This window comes from Lutra lutra, chromosome 10 (assembly GCF_902655055.1).
Source record: "Lutra lutra chromosome 10, mLutLut1.2, whole genome shotgun sequence".
Lineage (NCBI taxonomy): Eukaryota > Metazoa > Chordata > Mammalia > Carnivora > Mustelidae > Lutra > Lutra lutra.
The window spans coordinates 5,004,015-5,024,373 of NC_062287.1; the positions used below are offsets into that span (position 1 = coordinate 5,004,015).

The 20,359-nt window shown below is 40.8% G+C and overlaps 1 protein-coding gene across 5 annotated transcripts in view; it reads right to left on the bottom strand.

Moving 5' to 3' along the window:
* The window catches only part of ALKBH8 (alkB homolog 8, tRNA methyltransferase), a 55,010-nt gene that overhangs the window by 15,539 nt on the left and 19,112 nt on the right, over positions 1-20,359 (bottom strand). For all 5 annotated transcript variants that reach the window (XM_047692410.1, XM_047692415.1, XM_047692414.1 and 2 more), the window contains exon 8: positions 8,410-8,516. In XM_047692410.1, the coding sequence (XP_047548366.1) occupies positions 8,410-8,516 (107 nt within the window). The remainder of the gene's footprint in view (positions 1-8,409; positions 8,517-20,359) is intronic.

Genomic DNA, 20,359 nt, shown 5'->3' on the forward strand with positions numbered 1-20,359 from the left:
AAGGCATAAATACTGCTAGAGATGAAAAGGGACAATGAGCTTGAACTCATGACCCTGAGTGATCCAGAGTCTGACACCTAGCCAACTGAGCCAGTCAGGAGCCCCAAAAAGGGACATTTCATAATAACAACAGTGTCAATACGACAAGAATATATAAACACCACGTATATTTATTTTTATGCCTCTAACAACACAGCTTCAAAATCAGCAAAAAGCAAACAAAAAAATAACAGGAGAAACAGACAAACACCTAATTATCATTGTAGCTTTGAACACATCTTTCTTAGGAAGGGAGATCTAGTTGGATGTCAAGATCATCAACATCAGAAAACCACAGATAATGGAACGGTTCCAGGCTGCCTGACACTCTCACCAGTACTTGGTATTACTTGAGTTTTTAATTTTTATCATTTTAGTAGGTGGCAAGTGGTATGAAATTGTGTGGGTTTTTTCTGTGTTTTTTTTTTTTTTTTAAGACTTCTTTATTTGAGAGAGAGTGAGCGTGCATGCACGAGTTGAGGGAGGGGCAGAGGGAGAGAATCTTGAAGCCGACTCCCCCCGAGCCTGCAGGCTATCTCAGGACCCAGGGGATCAAGACCTGAGCCAAAACCAAGACTTGGTTTTACCAGCTGAGCCACCCAGGCACTCCTGAAATTGTGGTTTTAATTTGCATTTCTCTGATGACTAATGATACTGTGTACCTTCCCATGTGCTTATTAGCCATTCACTGATACTTTGTTTGGTGAAGAACCTGTTCAAATCTTAAGCCCAAACCTTTGTCAGATACATGTATTCTGGATATTTTCTCCCATTGTGTGGCATGCCTTTTCATTTTTTTAATGATATTTTTTGACAAGTAAGTTTTTAATTTTGATACAGTTAATCTTTTTTTCCTTTTATAGTGTGTTCTAAAATCTTTCTTTAAAAACCTCTGCCTACCCCAAGGTTGCAAAAATATTCTCTTGTATTTTCTTCTAGATGTTTTATAAGTTTTACTTTTACATTTAAATCTATGCTCTACCTTGGGGTACCTGGGTGGCTCAGTCTGTTAAGCGCTGAACTCTTGGTTTCAGCTCAGGTCATGATCTCTGGGCCATGAGATCAATGAGATCAAGCCCCAAGTCAGGCTCCACGCTCAGTGGAGAGTCTGCCTGGGATTCTTGTTTGGCCTCTCCCTTATCTTTGCCCCTCCCCCAGCTTGATCATGCTCACGCTCCCTCTCAAAATGAATAAATAAATCTTTGGAAAAAAAAAAATCTATGATCTACCTCATATTACTCTTTTTGTAAATGGCTATGAGGCAGATCATGGTTCATTTTATTTCCACAAGGACATAGTTCCAGCACCACCTGTTTATAAAGTTTCCTTCCACATTCAATTGCATTGGTGTCTTTGTCAAAAATTAACTGACTGTGGGGCTCCTGCGTGGTTCAGTTGGTTTAGCATCTGCCTTCAGCTCGTGTCAGGATCCCAAGGTCCTGGGATTGAGCCCTTCCCTGCTCAGCGGGAAGTCTTCTTCTCCCTCTCCCTCTGCCTGCTCTTCCTCCTAGTTATACTGTCTCTCACTCTGTCAAATAAATAATAAAAAAAAAAAAATTAACTGACCTGATATATGAGAACATATTCTGCGCCACTGGTCTATCTGTCTATCTATACACCAACACTACATTCTTTTTTCTCTCTCTCTTTTTCCAAATAGGCTTGGCATCCAGCCTAGAGCCCATCATGGAGCCTGAGCTCACAACCCTGAGATCGAGACCTGAGCTAAGATCAAGAGTTGGACATTTAACAACTGAGCCACCTGGGCATCTCATACACTTTTTAGATTATATAGCTTTAGTAAATTTTAAAAACTAGGTAGAATAAATCGAGCCCCGCATCGGGCTCTCTGCTCTGCGGGGAGCCTGCTTCCTCCTCTCTCTCTCTCTGCCTGCCTCTCTGCCTACTTGTGATCTCTGTCTGTCAAATTTTTAAAAAATAAATAAATAAATAACAGGCAGAGGATCTTAATAGACATTTTTCCAAAGAAGACATATAGATGGGTCAACAGATACATGAAATTCAATATCACTAATTACTGGGTAAATACGAATCAAAACCACAGTGAGGTATCACCTCATACCTGTAACAACGGCTATGATCAAAAGGAAAAGAAATGACAAGTGTTGGAGAGGGTGTAGAGAAAAGGGAGCCCCTGGGCACTACTGGTGGGAATGTCATTTGTGCAGCCGCTGTGGAAAACAGTGCAGAGATGCCTCAAAAATTAAAAATAGAACTACCCTGTGATCTAGCAATTCTACTACAGGATCTTTATCCAAAGGAAATAATACTAACTTGAAAAGATACCTGCATTCCATGGTCACTGTAGCATCATTTACAACAGCCAAGACATGGAAACAACGTAGCGTCCATCAATGGATGAATAAAGTTAGATAATGTGGTATGCCTATTTTTAAAAGCATTTTATTTCATTTTCCAAAAACTAATTTTTGAATATTGACTTCATAGGCTACAACCTTGCTATATTCACTTTTTAGTTCTAGCACTTGTTTTGTAGAATGCCTAGGATTTTCTACATCCACAATCATAAAGAATTTTACTTCTTCCTTTCAAATCCCTATGATTTTTATTTCTTTTTCTTGACTTATTATACTATGTAAAACACCCACTATAATATTAAAGAGAGGTGGTGTGGGCAGACATCCCTGCCCTGTTGAGTATCCTAGGAAAAGGCATTCACTGTTTCACTATTTCACCGTTAAATACGATATGAGCCGTGGGTTTCTCACAGGTGCCCTTTATTGGCTTGAAGACGTTCCCTTCTTGTCCTAGTTTGCCAAGTTTTTATCACAAACAGATGCTGAATTCTGTCAAATACATTTTCTGCATCAATCAAGATGATTAAATAATTTTTTCACCTTTGTTCTCTTTATGTCATGAATTACATGGTTTGGTTTCAAAATGTTAAGACAATTTTGCCATCCTGGAATAAACTCTACTTGGTCATGATGTACTTTCTTTTTTATATATCGTACAATTGGATTTTCTCCTATTCTGTTTAGGATTTTTCTTTTTTACCTGTTATGAGAGATACTGGTCTATAATTTTCTGTTATTGTAATGTCCTTGACATGTTTTGGTGTCAGGGTAATGCTGGTCTTATTAAAACACATAAGGAGAGTGGCTCTTTTAAAAGAGCTTGCACCAAAAGCAATTTTTTTAGAAGTAAAAGCAGGCAAACGTTGCCTGAATTTATATGATTGTTACCCTGATAGAGGAAAATAAGTACAACTATGGTACTAAACAAAGTCAAGATAGCTCAGAACAACGTGTATCCTGAAACTCTTATTAGCAAGTAAATTTCCCTCTTGAGGGCCAAGTAGTTCTCTATCACAGCTTTTTAAGTCAATTACTTTACTTGCCTAGAATTGCATCTTAGACAAAGGCCATGCAGTACTTAACTGCTTTTGGAACCAATCTCAGATTTTTAGGAGCAGGTAATCCACGTTAAGATTAATCCTTAACATGAATTCTTTAAACATTGCTGAACATCTTTTTTTTCCTCCTTACTCAAATTTATAATCCAGTTGAAAAAATATTAAATAAAAAGATAAAAACCTTTTTTAAACTTAAATAAGTTCATTAGAAGAGACATCTCAAAGTAGCAGAAGCAATACAATCTTTAGGAGTTTAAGGGAGAAATTATTTCAGGTTAATGTCCCCAGAAAAAGTTTTACATATCAAAAGGAAGAGCTGAGCTCTATGTTAAAAACAAAGGAAAAGGAAATTTATTGCACTGAGTGCTGGCACAGGAGTAAAGGCCAGAGGGCACAGCAAACATCTGGAGAAGAAGGAGCGATCAAGTCCAGCCAGAACGACAAGGTTAAGGACAGATTCTGAGGCCAGACTGCCTGGCTTCTCATCTTGGCTCTGCCACTTACTTAATGGTTTTGTGACTTTGTGCAAGTTACATAACCTCTTTATGCTCCAATTTCCTTTAAAAATGGGGACAAAGCCACAGAACAAACTCTCCACTGTGACTTGTATGAGGTAAGCGAGCTAACTGTGTGAAACTTTGAGAACAAGGCCCAGCAGAAAAAAAATGCTCCAAAAGTAATTTAAAAGGAGAGTCAAATAAACCTAGAGATAAATGCCTGCGAAGCCGGCCGAATAACCTCAAGGAGGGGGTGCGCGGGTTTGCCTAGAAACACAGTTTGCTGTTAAACACATACAAATGGGTTTCATTTCAAAACAACAAAGTGTTTTCTTCCACTTTTCTTAATACACTTTCCCACTCACTCTAGCTTCCCGTTCCCTACTTCTAACACAGACAAAATTTACTTCATTTTCAAGCAGCTCTGTCCCAACACAAACACAACAGCGGGGGAACAGTGACACAGGCCAGCTGATGCTCAGGCTTAGCGAGGGGCAGCACAGAGCACAGTGGGGGGAGCCTAAGAACGCAGTTCTCATCTACAGAAGGCCACAGACGGTCCCCAGTGGCAGGGCCAAGGCATCCAAGGGCCCAACGTTGTCAGACTGCCCAATTTCCAAAAGAAGCTGAAGACTCAGAGTTTCAGGTGAAAGCTACTGATCTGCACATGCAGGCAATTAAATGCAATATAAATGCTGCCCCGGGGACCACCACTGGCCCAGCCAAAGAGAACATGGCTGCCCGCTGCATTTGCCTCAGGGCCTTCCAGGCTGCCCATTCTGATTTAAGGCATGGCGGCTAGAAGAGTAAATCCGAAATGGATCGAAGTAAGAGTTTGGAATTAACCTTTCAGGGCAGAGTTTATCAACCTTTTTTTTTTTTTTAAAGTAAACTTTAGGGCGCCTGGGTGGCTCAGTGAGTTAAGCCGCTGCCTTCGGCTCAGGTCATGATCTCAGGGTCCTGGGATCGAGTCCCACATCGGGCTCTCTGCTCAGCAAGAAGCCTGCTTCCCTCTCTCTCTCTCTCTGCCTGCCTCTCCGTCTACTTGTGATCTCTCTCTGTCAAATAAATAAATAAAATCTTTAAAAAAAAAAAAATAAAGTAAACTTTACCCTTGATGCAGGGCTCAAACTCAAAACCCCAAGATTGAGAGTCACACGTTCCACTGACTGAGCCAGCAGGAGCCCCAAATCAACCTTCTTCAATTTCTGTCCCTCAGTAGTGCTTTCTAGTACTTGCTTCCAGCACACAGATCAAAGAAGTTTTTTTTTAATCAAGGTGTATGTCCTATGGTTTATGCATATTTTTAAGTGTATTAAATGTGCTTTTTCAACTTATTCTTCTGTCCACCCAGAGATTCTGATGAATAACTCCATTATTTGGTCAGCCTCTGTTTCTATCTCTAACTGTAGCCCCTCCCTCCTTACCTTAACCCTCCTTTCTCCTCTTCACCACACACACACACACACACACACTCGTAATACAGGCAATAGGTTTTGATGGGAGCCTTTAAAAAATAATACTGAGGGGTTTTGTTCCCTGAAATTATTGTAAAGAATTTTGATTCTAGAGAAAGGTTTAAAAATAAATGTTGCCCACAATTCAATCTTACAGAGATACTCTTAACATTTAACCACACGATATTTTTTTTCTTTTTAAGATTTTATTTATTTGAGAGAGCGAGAGAGAGTGCGCCCACACGCACATGCAACGAGGGGAAAGGGGCAGGCAGAGGGAGAAGCACACTCCCAGGTGAGGCAGGAGCCTACGTGGGGCTCAATCCCAGGCCCCCAAGATGATGACCTGAGCTGAAGGCAGACACTTAACCAAATGAGTCACCCAGGCGTCCCCACACAATATTCTCTCAACAAGAAAATAATGTGATTGGGGGATTTAACCGTCTGCCTTCCTTTGGCTCAGGTCATGATCCTGGGGTCCTGGGATCGAGCCTCACACTGGGCTCCCTGCTCAGAGGGGAGAATGCTTCTCCCTCTCCCTCTGTAGCCCCCCCAACCTCCTCAATGCTCACTTGTTCTCTCTCTCAAATAAATAAAAATAAAAACTTTTAAGAAAGAGAGAGAGAAGAATGCGATTGAAATGATGTTTAGGAGAATTAATCTGTACCATTATCCAGAATTTAAAATATGTTTAAAAAAGATCTATGAAAAGTAATTTTTCATTTCGTACTTGCTGAAATACCATTACTCTTAAGTTTAAATGTACCGATAGTAAAAATGTTTCAACTTAAAAAAAGAAAATGTGGGGCGCCTGGGTGGCTCAGTGGGTTAAGCCGCTGCCTTCGGCTCAGGTCATGATCCCAGGTCCTGGGTTCGAGCCCCACATCGGGCTCTCTGCTCAGTAGGGAGCCTGCTTCCTCCTCTCTCTCTGCCTGCCTCTCTGCCTACTTGTGATTTCTCTCTGTCAAATAAATAAATAAAATCTTTAAAAAAAAAAAAAAGAAAACGTGAATATTCTCAATTCTAGAAATACTTGAAACCACTGGATCACCTCACTATTGTCATTTACTGCAACTGAAAATATTTTAGATGGCCATGAAAAAATAAATCAGGTAAATTTAAGCCTCATTGCACAAAATCAGGCCATTGTTTTTATGGCTCACCTTCAAGACATGTTACAGAATCATTTACATGTTTGTTTCCTTGATTTCTTAAATGCATCAGTTAAAATCTCCACGCAGGACATTATTAATAAGCACAGAACTCAGCAGTATTTTAAGCAGAATACACGTAAATTTCAGGGGTGCGATGCTTCTCCTCCAAACGCTAAAGCTATATTCTTGCCGAATGTGCATAACCCATTTCTTTGAGATTAGAGTCAATCAAACAAACTCAAATTGAGGGTCATTCTACAAAACAACTGGCCCCCTTAAAAATGCCAATGACCAGAAAGACGAAGAGAAGTTGCGGAATTGTTTCCAAGTAAAGACGACTGAAGAAAACGGACAGCCAATCACATGGCAGAGTCCGGGAGCCGAGGGAGAGGGCACCACAAACCACTGACCAAGATTTTCTGCTTGACCACACTGCGGTCGGACTCCCCTGAGCCCAGCTCGGCCCCACCCTTGGGCATGTCCGCCAAGAGCCCCACTTCAGCAAGAATCCTGCTGAGTCGGTTTAACCAGAATCCCCCTGTACCCACCAAATTCCTCACTGCCCAGCGATCCCCCAGCCGAGACGTGATGAGCAAGAATCCTATGGTCCTTGGCCGGAACCCACCCGTCCCCCCTCACCCCTGCTGATGCTTCCACTGGGATTTTTCCAGGCACTGCCCTGCCCCACGCCCACTCCCAGCTCCTGGGCTGTCTATCCCGACCTTGCCTGTTGTAGTTGGGATCCAGCCCAGTTCTCCACTGCCGTCCCTTTTCTCCGACCACGATAGCCCCTGAGTAAATCGGGTCTGGCTCCTGTAACTGCCAGCAGTCTTCGACAGTACTGTACTATGAAGTACAACTAGCAGAAGTTAATGACGGGTTGTATAAGAATATTTTATCAGGGGCGCCTGAGTGGCTCAGTGGGTTAAAACCTCTGCCTTCGGCTCAGGTCATGATCCCAGGGTCCTGGGATTGAGCCCCACATAGGGCTCTCTGCTCAAGAAGGGACCCTGCTTCCCCATCTCTCTCTGCCAGCCTCTCTGCCTACTTGTGATCTCTGTCTGTCAAATAAATAAATAAAAATCTTTAAAAATAAAAAAAATAAAAATAAAAATAAATTTAAAAAAAAGAATATTTTATTAGTGCTGGTGTTTCTGAATTTGAGTTGCACAGCAGTTTTGTATCATAGGGGTCGGCAAACTTTTTCTGTAACGGGGCCAAATAGTAAATATCTAAGGCAAAAAGGGCCACATTCAGTTCCTGTCAAATATTCTTCGCTGTTTGTTTTTTACAACTCTTTAAAAATGTAAAACCCAAAATAACAATCATAATTAATAATCATAAATAAATTTTTTTAAATACAAATAAAAATGTAAAAACCATTCTTGACTCATGAGCTGCACAAAGCAGACTAGGGCTGAATTTGGCCAATGAGCCATAGTTTGCCAACCCCTAATACAACGAATATCATTGCTCTCAGGAAATATGCAATGAAGGACCTAAAAGGAAAGGAGCAGGATGTCTGCCGTTTACTCTCAAATGATTCATCAATGATAATAATAACGGTAACATATGAGAGCAATAAAACACATGGTCAAATGTTCACAACTGGCAACAACTGGTAAATCTAGATGAAAGGTGAAGGGAGTTCATTATCTCTGCTTGCAAATTTCCATTAAACCTAAATCTCACCAAAATAAAAGGTTATTATTTACCATAAAAAGGGCACAGAGGTCCATGGGGGTTGAAACCTGGACACCTCAATGTGCAGACATGGGGCACGATTCTGGTAGCTCAAGCAGGAAAGAATGAGAATTCTCACGAAGCAAGAGGCATTCTGTCAACAAGGTCATTTCCATACGTACCCATGTGTCCAGAGGTATCTAGATTCCCCGGTCATCACCAGTAAACTCCGACGAGGTAACATGACTGGCACTGTGACACCATCTGGGTGCTTAAAATCCATGACAATCTTGAAGGAAAGACAAAAGCATAAAGATGAATCCAAAACATAAATATTCTAAGGACAAGAATGACTGATTGATTCTGGCTATCTTTCTCAGTTAATAGAGATTAAAACATGATAATGTTTATAGAAGAGCATAGCACAGTGGTCCTCAAACTTCAGAGCACATAAAAATCAACTGAATGGGGCGCCTGAGTGGCTCAGTTGGTTAAGCATCCGACTCTTGATTTTGGCTTAGGTCATGATCTCAGGGTCCTGGAATTGAGCCCTGCAATGGGCTCTGCGCTCAGCACAGGGTCTGCTTGAGATTTCCTCTCTCTCTGCCCCTCGTCCCGTGTGCTCTCTCTCTAAAATAGTAAGTAAAATAAATCCCTAAAAAAACCAAACCAACTGAATGACTAAAAAACATACTTCTTCCATAGGTTCAAACTCGGCAGGTCTAGGGTGAGGCTCAGGAATCTGCATTTGTAACAGTCGCCCCAGGAAATTATGATGCAGGTGGTCTGAGGACCATACATAAAATGCAAAACACTAGGGCAGTGGTCAAATGCTAGGACTCAGAGCTGAAATACTCACATCCTGACCCTTGCATTTGCTAGCCACATGACCCAGGACAAGCCACTTAATCCCTTTGTGGCTCAGGGTCTTCAGCCCTTAGAGGCTGGTTACATGAATTAAATATACCATGGTTATAAATCACAGTATCTGGCACAAAATAAATATGAAAAATAGCAGTTATAGTTATTCATAGGATATTAAAAATTAATAATCCCCCCAAACAACCATGAGATGCCTATTCACATATGACCCATTTTGCCTTTAAAGTCACTCAACATTTTGGATATTAAAGGCTAATTTATAAAAGATAATAAAAAATACAGGAATATTTTCAGCAACTCTTCCTAAGTTGTACTCAAGTATTATTATGGATAACAACCTATAAAGACACAACACCCAAAAAACTGTTTTTGTCCTCTGGAACCCAAACCCCAAAGAGTTCAGTCTAAACGTAGCAGCAGCTGACAAATGTGAATTCAAAAGGCATGCCACAGGGCTAGAAAATATTTTTAAATGAATAAATCACTCCACTTGAAAATAAATACCCAATATCAGTGGGAGGAACAGAATTTAGCATCTTTGTTAAAGGCTAACAGTTGGCGTGGTACCTGGCACAGGGCGTGTTGGCTACAGGGCGTGTTGGCTACTGTTACTATCAGCAATATTATCTGTCCAAATCCAATAACAGACACGAGAATTCTTCATAAACTACAAAGATTATACAGAACTAAGATACAGAACTTCATAACTACAAAATTATATATATATATATATATATATATATATATACAGAACTTCATAACTACAAAATTATACAGAACTAAGCGGCATTCTTCCCTTGGAAGCATGGAAAATAAGGTAAGATGATAGAATTTCATTTTCTAACAATTACCCATTCCTAAATGATCACATATAATTTCAAATAGCCACACTCTAAAAACATTCTACTGATAAACACTACAGGTGAATTCCGAAGTTGTGGGGGTGACGTCCATGGACACCCACAACTTCCCAAAATGTCTAAGTAAAATATACCAATAAGAGGATAGACAGACAGACAGATATTTGATAAAGCAAATTATATTAAAATGTTAACTATAGAATCTAGGTGGTGGGTATACAGGTATTTGCTATAGAATTCTTTCAACTTTTCAGTATGAAAAAGTTCATACTGAAAAGCTGAAGGGGAGAAAAGGCACTGTGACCCATTTTTAAACCAATACATAGAGGTTTCAATCTTCTGAAGAAACTACACGTAGGAAAGAATAATGAGCACATTTATTAATTACATTATTAGAGGAAATAATTTGTGGGTTAAGGAAGCTGTTGGGAAAATAAGAGACTAGATTCTAGTTTATTCTTTTGATAAATATTTATTTTTCATTGTCTGAGCTATCAAAGGCCACAATGTGGAGTGAGGGACATGTCCTTGCCCACCCAGAGGTTTCTGGCTAATTAGCACTCATATGTGTGACAAATATACAGTACCTATTTACTTGTGAAATTCAAACACATTTCCTCCCAGCAACAGAGAGTAATGATTTTTAAATAGGGAAATCTCAGTTTAAGCAAACGATTAGAACTAACAAGTATGAACGTGGCACTAATTAATTTGGAAATACTTGTCCTGAATACAGAAGCCAAGTTTCAAGGAAGAATAATACGCTCCCAACTAAGCCAACTATTACAGGACTTAGGTGAGAAAATACACACAATACTTATTATTACTCCTGATGGCCATTATTAGTTTGCTATAGAGGCTCCCAGAACTCATCACAACAGCTGACTCACTATTGGCCAGTTTTTTATAAAATGACATGACAAAGGAGACAGACGAACAAACGGATGGAAGAGGTGCATAGGGCAGGGACGTGAGAAGGGGTGCAGGGCATCCCTGACCTCTCTAGGTACACCCCTCTCTTAGGACTGCCATGTGTTCATTCATCAACTTGAAGTTCTCTGAACCCCATATTATTGGGATTTTTATGGAGGCCTCATCACGTAGACACGATCAATTATTAAGTCCATCTCCAGCCTCACTCCTATCTGGACAATAGGGGACAGGACTGAAAATTCAAAGCTTCTAACCATGGCTTGGTCTTCCGGTGAACAGGCCTCATCAAGGCACCCACTAAAAGTCATCTCATTAGAACAAAATATGCTGCCATCCGCCAGGATATTCCAAGGGATTTAGGAACTCTGTGTCAGGACCCAGGTGAATGACCAAACATTAGAACAAAAAATGCTACTACTATTCCTATTGCTTAGGAAATTTACAAGTGTTTCAGGTGTTCTGCACCAGGAACTGGGGACAGAAACCAATATATATGTTTTCTATTACCTCTAATGTATCTAATGTGAAAGCACAGGGGTTTTTTGTTTGTTTTGTTTTTTTTTAATCTAAGAAAGTAATTTTTACTTATAAAATTAAAAGTACATTTTCTATAAAAATTAAATTTTTCTTGAAACAGTCCATCATAAAATATTGTTACTATCATCGTATTTAAAATATCTTTAACTGGAACACCTGGGGGCTCAGTGGGTTAAGCCTCTGCCTTCGGCTTGGGTCATGATCTCAGGGTCCTGGGATCGAGCCCCGCATTGGGCTCTCTGCTCAGCGGGGAGACTGCTTCCCCCTCTCTCTCTGCCTGCCTCTCTGCCTACTTGTGATCTCTTGCTCTGTCAAATAAATAAAATGATTATTCTTTAAATATATATATATATATCTTTAACTAAATAATGCTTCAGACCAAAACAGAGAGAGAGAGAAAGAAAGAAAGAAAAAAGAAAGCTTTTTAAAAAACTCACAAAGGATTCACAATCAATAATGTTCCCTGCAACTCCTGAATCACTCTGCCATGTGACAGCTTTGCTCCACAGGACCTTTTTTCCAATTATTCTTTTTGGTTTTACCTATTTTCCTTATTTTCCAGGATGGCAGAGTCAATAAAGATCAAGGTTCCAGCAAGCTTGTGGGGCACGAGTGAGGATAATGTTCAGTTCAAAGCAAGCAAACAAAAAGTTCTAGACTTTCTGATCTTATAAAACCTTTAAGCATCCAAAGTACAATTGAATGAAAACCTCAGAGACAGCCATCACTCTATCACTCAAGTGAAGAGACGATTCACAACAGAAAAGTACATGAAATAGAAAGATCTCCATGTCAGCTAAATGGGAAAATAAAGGGTACACTGCTACTGAGAACACTTCGGATAAGAACACAAACTTAATGTAGATCCTTACTGGTAGAAAGGGGCTGAGAGGGTTAGACTTCTGAAACCCTAAGGGCATACACACAAGAGACAACGTGATGGGAAGAAGGACCCATGATTCACAGAAAGTGACGAATGCCCAAATGGTGGAGATCACTCTGTTTGACCAGAAAAGTATCCCACAGCCAAGTAGGGAGCAGAAGAGACAGAAGTCCACGTGCTTCCCACAGCTTGCCAAATATAAAATCTTCTGCAGTTGCACTGATGTTGGTTGTTACTAAACACAAATGGAACCCAAATAAGAATTTGCTTTCTATTGTAAACAGCAAACAGGTGATGCTACCTCATGAGCATGTCCGCTGTGTTCAGACAAGAGGGAAAGGAGAGAAGGAGACACACAATTACAAGTGGCCAAGACTAAGGCTACAAACTACTGACGAGCAACTGTGGGTGTGTCAACACTGTCTGTTTACATCCTCTCCTTGGATCACAAATACAGAATCCCAGCAGATCTTGAGATCATTAGTCCACCGTTAGGGAGACAAGGAACTGAAAACATTTTTAGTAAAGCAAATACAATTTTCTGTCTCTCTACAAAAATGACACTCCTAGAAGTCTACTCTGGTCAGCTGAAAAGTAGCAGCAAGAGAAGCCCGGTGACATGACATATTATTCCAGGGCAGAGGACCTAACAGAAATTTTGTCCGGGACACACTGGAGACCAGCAGCTGTCAATGACCTTTCGATCTCCTCCCGTTTAAGCCTGCTCAGTTTCCATTCCCTGAAGCAAGTTAAAATCAAAGACTGAAATCAATCTGTTTCCCTTCATTAACTCCTACTAGCAAGAAAGGTTTCCAAACAACAAAAACAGGAGCCTTGAAATTTGCTAAATTTCTTGAAAACTGCAACTGCACGATTACCCAGTCTTGTGAAACTCAAAGGAAAGAAACAATGGCAAGAACAAGACCCAGGGCATCCCATTTGAAATCACTGGACGAAACCAAACTCCACTCCCTCATTCTAGAGTCAGGAGCAATATTATAAAGGACAGGTCTCCGTATTCTTGTCAGGAGGAGGAGACTGTCTCATATTTGAACATAAAGATGGTGCCTTATGGCTGAGCAAAGTGGGCCCTCACCTGGGACACGCAGGAGCGAAATCCCACCGCAGCCCCAACGCACTGGCTTCCCACTGCCTCGCAGAACGGATGCGGGAAGCAGAGCATCACCTGATGTTTCTGATGTGGAAACCCCCGGCTGTCAGGTACCGTGTATACACTTAGCATATGTACCCAGGAACCCATCTGCTATACTGTGCATGGGAAACAAGTAGAACGAGGCTAAAATTTTAAAAGAAAACACCACAAACAAAACTACTTTACAGCATATGTCAGCAAATTCCACCTTCCTATACAACCCTGCCTTACAGAACAGGGTCTCAGCTGCCGCATGAGTCGAAGCTGCCATCTCACATCTCCACCCCCAAATACACGTGATTTTTGAACTGTTTTATCCGGCTGAGCTCAAGTAGAATGTAAAACAAGAGGAAGTATTTTTTAGTTTAATGGTCGAAACACATTTGCAAAAGGCACAAAAGAGAGCAAAGGAAACCTTGCATAACAGAAAAATAAGCCTGAAAAAGAAAAGATGCTAAACTGGGGGCACTTTAGCCACCACTGACTATCCCATATTATAAATGCTTAGCTTATAAATGCTTACAATATCGGGGCACCTGGATGGCTTATTTGGTTAAGCATCTGACTTCAGTGATCTCAGGGTCTTGGGATAAGCCCCACATAGGGCTTGATCAGTGGGGCCTCTGCTTCTCCCTCTACCCCTCTCCCTGCTCCTTCTGTCTCTCTCTCAAATAAATAAAATCTTTAAAAAAAAAGCCTATAATATAATTATGTTTATGCTTTGCACTGAGACCACTTGCTATCCGCTTTCATTTATCACACTGTGGCTTTATTCCTCTGTAGGAACTGTGAAGTGAAAAACCACATCACCTAAAACTGGACTCCAAAAACAAGAGTCTATCACAAACTACTTCAGTAAAAATAAGTTTTATTTTATCTAAGACAAAGCTCCAAAGGTAATGAAACATTTTAGCTTTAAAAAACATTTTTTGAGATTTTATCTGTATTTACTTATTAGAGTCTGTCTAGTAGATTATACTCAACAAGTATTTTTGGATGAATAAATTAATGAATAAATTCATCAAAAACAATTTATGTGAAAAGAACAGGGCAATATGCCTCACATTTTTGGACAGAAGGCTTCCTAAATTCCATTTATTTATTTTCTGAGCTTTCCTCCTTAAGCAAAATAAATTAACAGATTCATATACACAGGTAACCAAAATCAGACAGCTAAAGTAAAAAGAATGATAATAGTCATGAATACATCTCTAGCCCTAGATCACTCCTCATAAAGAAAAACGTATTTAGGATAGTACTTTTCCACAGGTACCATAATAAGAGAGCACCTTACCACTCTTAGAATGGCTACGAAAGAAAGAAGGAAGGAAGGAAGGAAGGAAAGAAGGAAGGAAGGAAAGAAAGAAAGGGAGGGAGGGAGAAAGAGAGTGGCCAGCAGCAGACCTGGACTAAAGGAATGTCAAGGGTGCTGCATTATATAAAAGAAAAACGAGGGGCGCCTGGGTGGCTCAGTGGGTTAAAGCCTCTGCCTTGGGCTCAGGTCATGATCTCAGGGTCCTGGGATCGAGCCCTGCATGGGGCTCTCTGCTCAGCAAGGAGCCTGCTTCCTCCTCTCTCTCTCTCTGCCTGCCTCTCTGTCTACTTGTGATTTCTGCCTGTCAAATAAATAAATAAAATCTTTTAAAAAAAAGAAAAGAAAAAGAAAAACGATCCCAGATGGAAGGTGTGACATAAAAGAATGAAAAGCAACAAAAACAATATGTCTAAGTGAACACGGACTGTAACTGCCAGAGAAGTATCTAAAAAAAATGTAAGAGAATTCAAATACACAATAATAAAAGGATATAAATTATCAGGGAGTAACGGAGTTAAGGATTTCTGAAGTTCTTATACTATTCAGCAAAAAAAGATACCAAATAAGTTTGGACTTTGAATGCATCTCAGGTAATTATGTTGAGTGAAAGAAGCCATACAGCAAAGAGTACATCTTCCCATATAAGAGACTCTGGAAAATAGTCATGATGTAAGGTGTTGAGGACCAGGAGGAGATAAGGAAACTTCTGGGGATGATGGACACATTCAACATCTTGAAAGCCATAAAGCTTTCATGAGCATCTATTTTATTTTTTTGTTAAGATTTTTATTTATTTGTTTATTTATTTATTTGACAGAGAGAGAGAGAGAGGGAACACAAGTAGGGGGAGCAGGAGAGGGAGAAGCAGGCTTCCCGCTGTGCAGAGAGCCCAATGTGCGGCTTGATCCCAGGACCCTGGGATCATGACCTGAGCCAAGGCAGACGCTTAAAGACTGAGCCACCCAGGCGCCCCATGAGCACCTATTTTAACACCTGCAGTTTAGTGCATGACAATTATGCCACAACGAACTATTTTTCAAAGAAAATATTGGCGGATGTAGTTAAAACAGTACCTGAAAGCAAAATTCACTATCCTAAAAATGTATGTCAAGACTATTTCCCAGGTTCTTGGGGAGCCTGGGTAGCTCAAGTTAAGCAGCTGTTTTTGGCACCCTGGATGGAGCCCCATGTGGGGCTCCCTGCTCAGCGGGAAGTCTGCTTCTCCCTCTGCCTCTGCCCCTCCCCCCAGCTCATGCTCTCTCACTCTCACTCATAAATAAAATCCTAAAAACAAAACAAAACAAAAAAACCACCTATTTCCCAGGTTCTAAATTAATCCACTGGCGGACAATTAAACAGAGCAGGAAACTCAGGAAGAGCAAAAGTTCATTTTGTTTTGTAGGGGAGAAGAGCAGTGGGTGGTAAACGGCTGAAAACAAAGATGACTTCAGACTTAAAAAAAAGAAAATGTCTTTTAGAGAGTTGGATGTTCAGGTCCAAAGTCAGAGGTGGGCAATGGGGAATCAAGGCTGGAAATATTTTTGTATCCTGCAGGTCACAGAAATAAAAGCTCTTTTAAGAGACACCTATTTAACCAACCGAGATGCTGCATTCCTTCTGGAAGGCATGCTCAGGCCCCAAATCACAGGCAACTCTCCAACACCTTCATGCATTTCCACTCTCACCACCTGAGCTACATACTTAACAAGTCAAGCACTCAGTGCCGTCCACATTTATTTTGCAGTTACTTAATGATAGATTATGGAAACCAATGAAATTAACAAAGGAAAAGACAGAATTTTCTTCTCTATACATAAGGTTGAATGCTCCTAAAAGACTCAGCACAAGTAAACAAAATAACGAATTGTTGTAACAGATGTGATAATTCACTAATAAAATCTTGGAAATACAATCGCTCAGATGTCACAGGTATCTTAAGTTTTTGCTTCACCTTAAAGAAATGAAAGCTGGAAAGACAAGGCAGACTGTGGAGCATCCCAGAAAGAAGAGCCCCACATCAAAATACTGGTGAGTGAATTTACAGGTAGGCTAAAACACAGTGTTTGTAATACGTATGTATCTTTTATTATTATTATCCCCAAATTCAAGTGACCTCTTAGTTAACAGCCAATCACCAGTTTCTACCACATCTCCTAAACAGGCCTCTACTGTAGCTTTCTGCCCTCAACTGACAAATTTCATTCTAGTTCTACATACCCGCAGTGATACAATGCTGCTGTCTTGCTACAAAGTAAATGTACAAATTCTACCTGAAAAGATAAAAGAATTGGTACTTGGAAGGCTCCAAATACAACAAAATGTTCTAGTTCATGATGTCACTCTGTGAAATAGATTTTTTTTTAGCAGATTACTGGCCCTGGAACAGGCCTATCTCTTGCCGTTCTCCTCACTGCAAGGGCAGCGTGGGTCCTGCAGCATACAAAGGGCAGGAGGAGGGCACTGGAAGAATCGTCAGCAGACTCTCATTTGCCCAATACACAAAAGGGGATTTTGGCTTCCAAGATATCTTGAAAGATAAGAAAATTACACAAAAATTGGAATCTTCAGAACATAAGTTAGTAGGGGAAGTGCTTAAGTGAAAACAGAATTCACGGTATAAAAACAAACACGACCCAGTAAGGTAAAGCATCTCCTCTGGCTCACAAACCAGATCCACTTGTCCACGTTAGTTCTGAATGTTAGGGACACACTGGATCAAAGGGAAACGAAGACGTGGCCCGAGGCACCACCACCCACATACACAGCCACACCACAGCTGCGGGTACGGCGTCCCTGTGCACGCACTCCCACACGCACACCAACACAGGGGCCCAAGTATATACCCACTTGGATGGCAGATCGTCATCCTTTCAATGCTGAGAGCATTACAGAGATGATGGAAAATATCACAAACAAGTTTTAAGGACCAAGAAGGGAGAAAGGAGCTACACAGCAGACACAATTTATTTGACAGAACTTTACAAAATGTAAATATTCTAAGAACTCGCAGAAGAATAAAGTCTGGGGCCTGGAAGCAAGATAAAAATAAGAAGAAACTGCGTGGCTTCTGAGGCTATAAATGTTGCTTATACATACACATTCTGAGGCTGAATTTGAGGCTAAGATGAGGTCAGGATTCTGAGGGTCCAGATTGTGTTAGTTGTTTCAAGCCCCATCAACAAAGTATCTTTGTTTTCTTCCCCCAATTTGTGCTGAGGATCAGAAAACAAGGGAACATTTGTCTGTTAAAGCAACACACTTCTGCAAGGGAAGTACCCTGTGAGTCATCTCTAACATACAGGACGCGACGAGAATCACTCCAGCATCAGAACATTTCTGGGGCAAAATATACAGAGTTTGGGAAAAACCACAGAATCTACAAAACTACTCAGCTGGCAACAGAGAAACTGAGTCGCTCAAAACATTTCACAAAAAATTTTTACTCACTACCATATATTTCAGAAGATCAAGCTGGACTTAGTAACTATTGCCCAAAAGCATGAGCCTGGAGAGGGAACAAGTAATGTAACGAATTCGGAGCCCTCCAGCAGGCATTCAATAGACAAAGCCTTAGATACCCAATTGCTTACCCCACTCAGTTGCAAAAATCATAATAAAAAATATTTACTGACAAACCAACTTCTTATAAAATTACTACTTCTTCAAATATCTCTGTGTTTAAACTCGCAGCTATCAGTGCTCATTGTGGTAACCCTTTGGTCAGTCTCTCCATGAATTTTGATGTAATGTGTGTTAACTTTGTAGGGTGACAGAAAGTAACCAGACTTGTTATGGTGATCATTTTGTAGTGTATATACATTTCAAATCACTGTTATACTTGAAATCAATATAATATTGTGTGTCAATTACACTCAATAAAACAAATTAGGAGTTCTCAGAAATTTTCGAGGAAAAGGAAGCAAGTAAAGAGTTAAGTATAGGGGCACCTGGGTGGCTCAGTGGGTTAAAGCCTCTGCCTTGGGCTCAGGTCATGATTCCAGGGTCCTGGGATCAAGCCCCGCATCGGGCTCTCTGCTCTCTGCATCGGGCTCTCTGCTCCGCAGGGAGTCTGCTTCCTCCCCTCTCTCTCTGCCTGCCTCTCTGCCTACCTGTGATCTCTGTCTGTCAAATAAATAAATAAAATCTTACCAAAAAAAAAAAAAAAAAAAGAGAGAGAGTTAAGTATAATCTCAAGAATTTTAGCTAACAAGAAACAAAACACTAAAAACAATGGCGCCACAGACAAATTATTACAATGAGATGGAAGCTGGAGTAGATCCTACAGTAAATTTCTTAACGATAATTAAGGCTGTCAAAGAAATAAAGAAAAAGGGACAGAAGTCTGGGAGACAGGTTCTAGGTCTGGGGAACAGAGCCAGAAGAGAGTGCAAACAACTACAGTGTCAAAAGCAAACAGAACAGGTGCAAAGGTGAGTAAATGCAAGAAGAAAAGGTGAAAGCCACCTTTCTGGGGACCACCAGAAATCTTATTTTTGAGGCCATGGGAACGTGATCTTCCCTCTGTTACAGAAGTGAAACCTTCCAGGAAGGGACCAAAGAAGCACCTTACCTTAGTAAGTCTGCACGTATGAACCGCTCTGAGTTAGAAAACAGTTTACAAAGTTAACTCACAATCTTTCCGCCAGACAAGAGCTAATGTTAATCCAATTTTACATACGAAACAAAGGGCTCCAAATACAGTCAACTTTTTAAATATCACGATACACTTACATGTCTAGTAAATATTTTTTCCCCAAAATTACAAAGATTGGCTACCCATCAAAAACTACCTCTTAACAAGAAAATCTATTGGTCTTGTCATAAGGCCGTAACATGCATGCTTTCCTGCTACGACAAAGGCAGCTTTAGCCAAGAACCCCATCATTCAAATTAGTGGCTAAAAATTATGTGCCTTCAGAGACACCAAGTGGAGGTGACAATTGCAGCATGTTATCAGTGCAGGTAAAGGGCACGTTTTCCCTTCTTTATGACTTCCAGTTGTGGAGGAACATTTAGTTTCACTCATCATATTTCCGTAGGTGGGGCAGAAATTTCCACCAGAGTAAAAGCAAAGGAACAACATACCTGGCTTTTCTCTACTCCTTCACTCTTTTTTTTTTTTTTTTTTTAGGGGGGGGGGGGAGAGAGAGAGCACAAGTACATGCATGTGACCAGGGGGAGGGGCAGAGGGAGAAAATCTCCAGCAGCAGAATCGCTGTTGACTGTCCCAGCTCAGGGCTCGAGCTATAACCCTGACTGAGATCATGACCTGAGCTGAAATCAAGGGTTGGTCCCGGAACCTAGTGAGCCACCCAGGTGCCCCCGCCACCCGTTCACTTTTAACTGCCCAGGAGAAAGGGCCTGGCTCGGGGCAGTGGCTAGCCTGGGGCCACGCTCGCTCAGCTGAGCTCTTCACTTGCTCTCTTTTTCAGATCTACACAGTCTGCAGAACCTAATATGTGCTCCTTCATGTCCTGTTAGAGAGGAAGCTCTTGCCTCCACAAGCAAGGTCTCCAGCTGTCTGGCTGCACTGGTTGACAAGCATGACAAGTCACTTTAATTCAAGTAT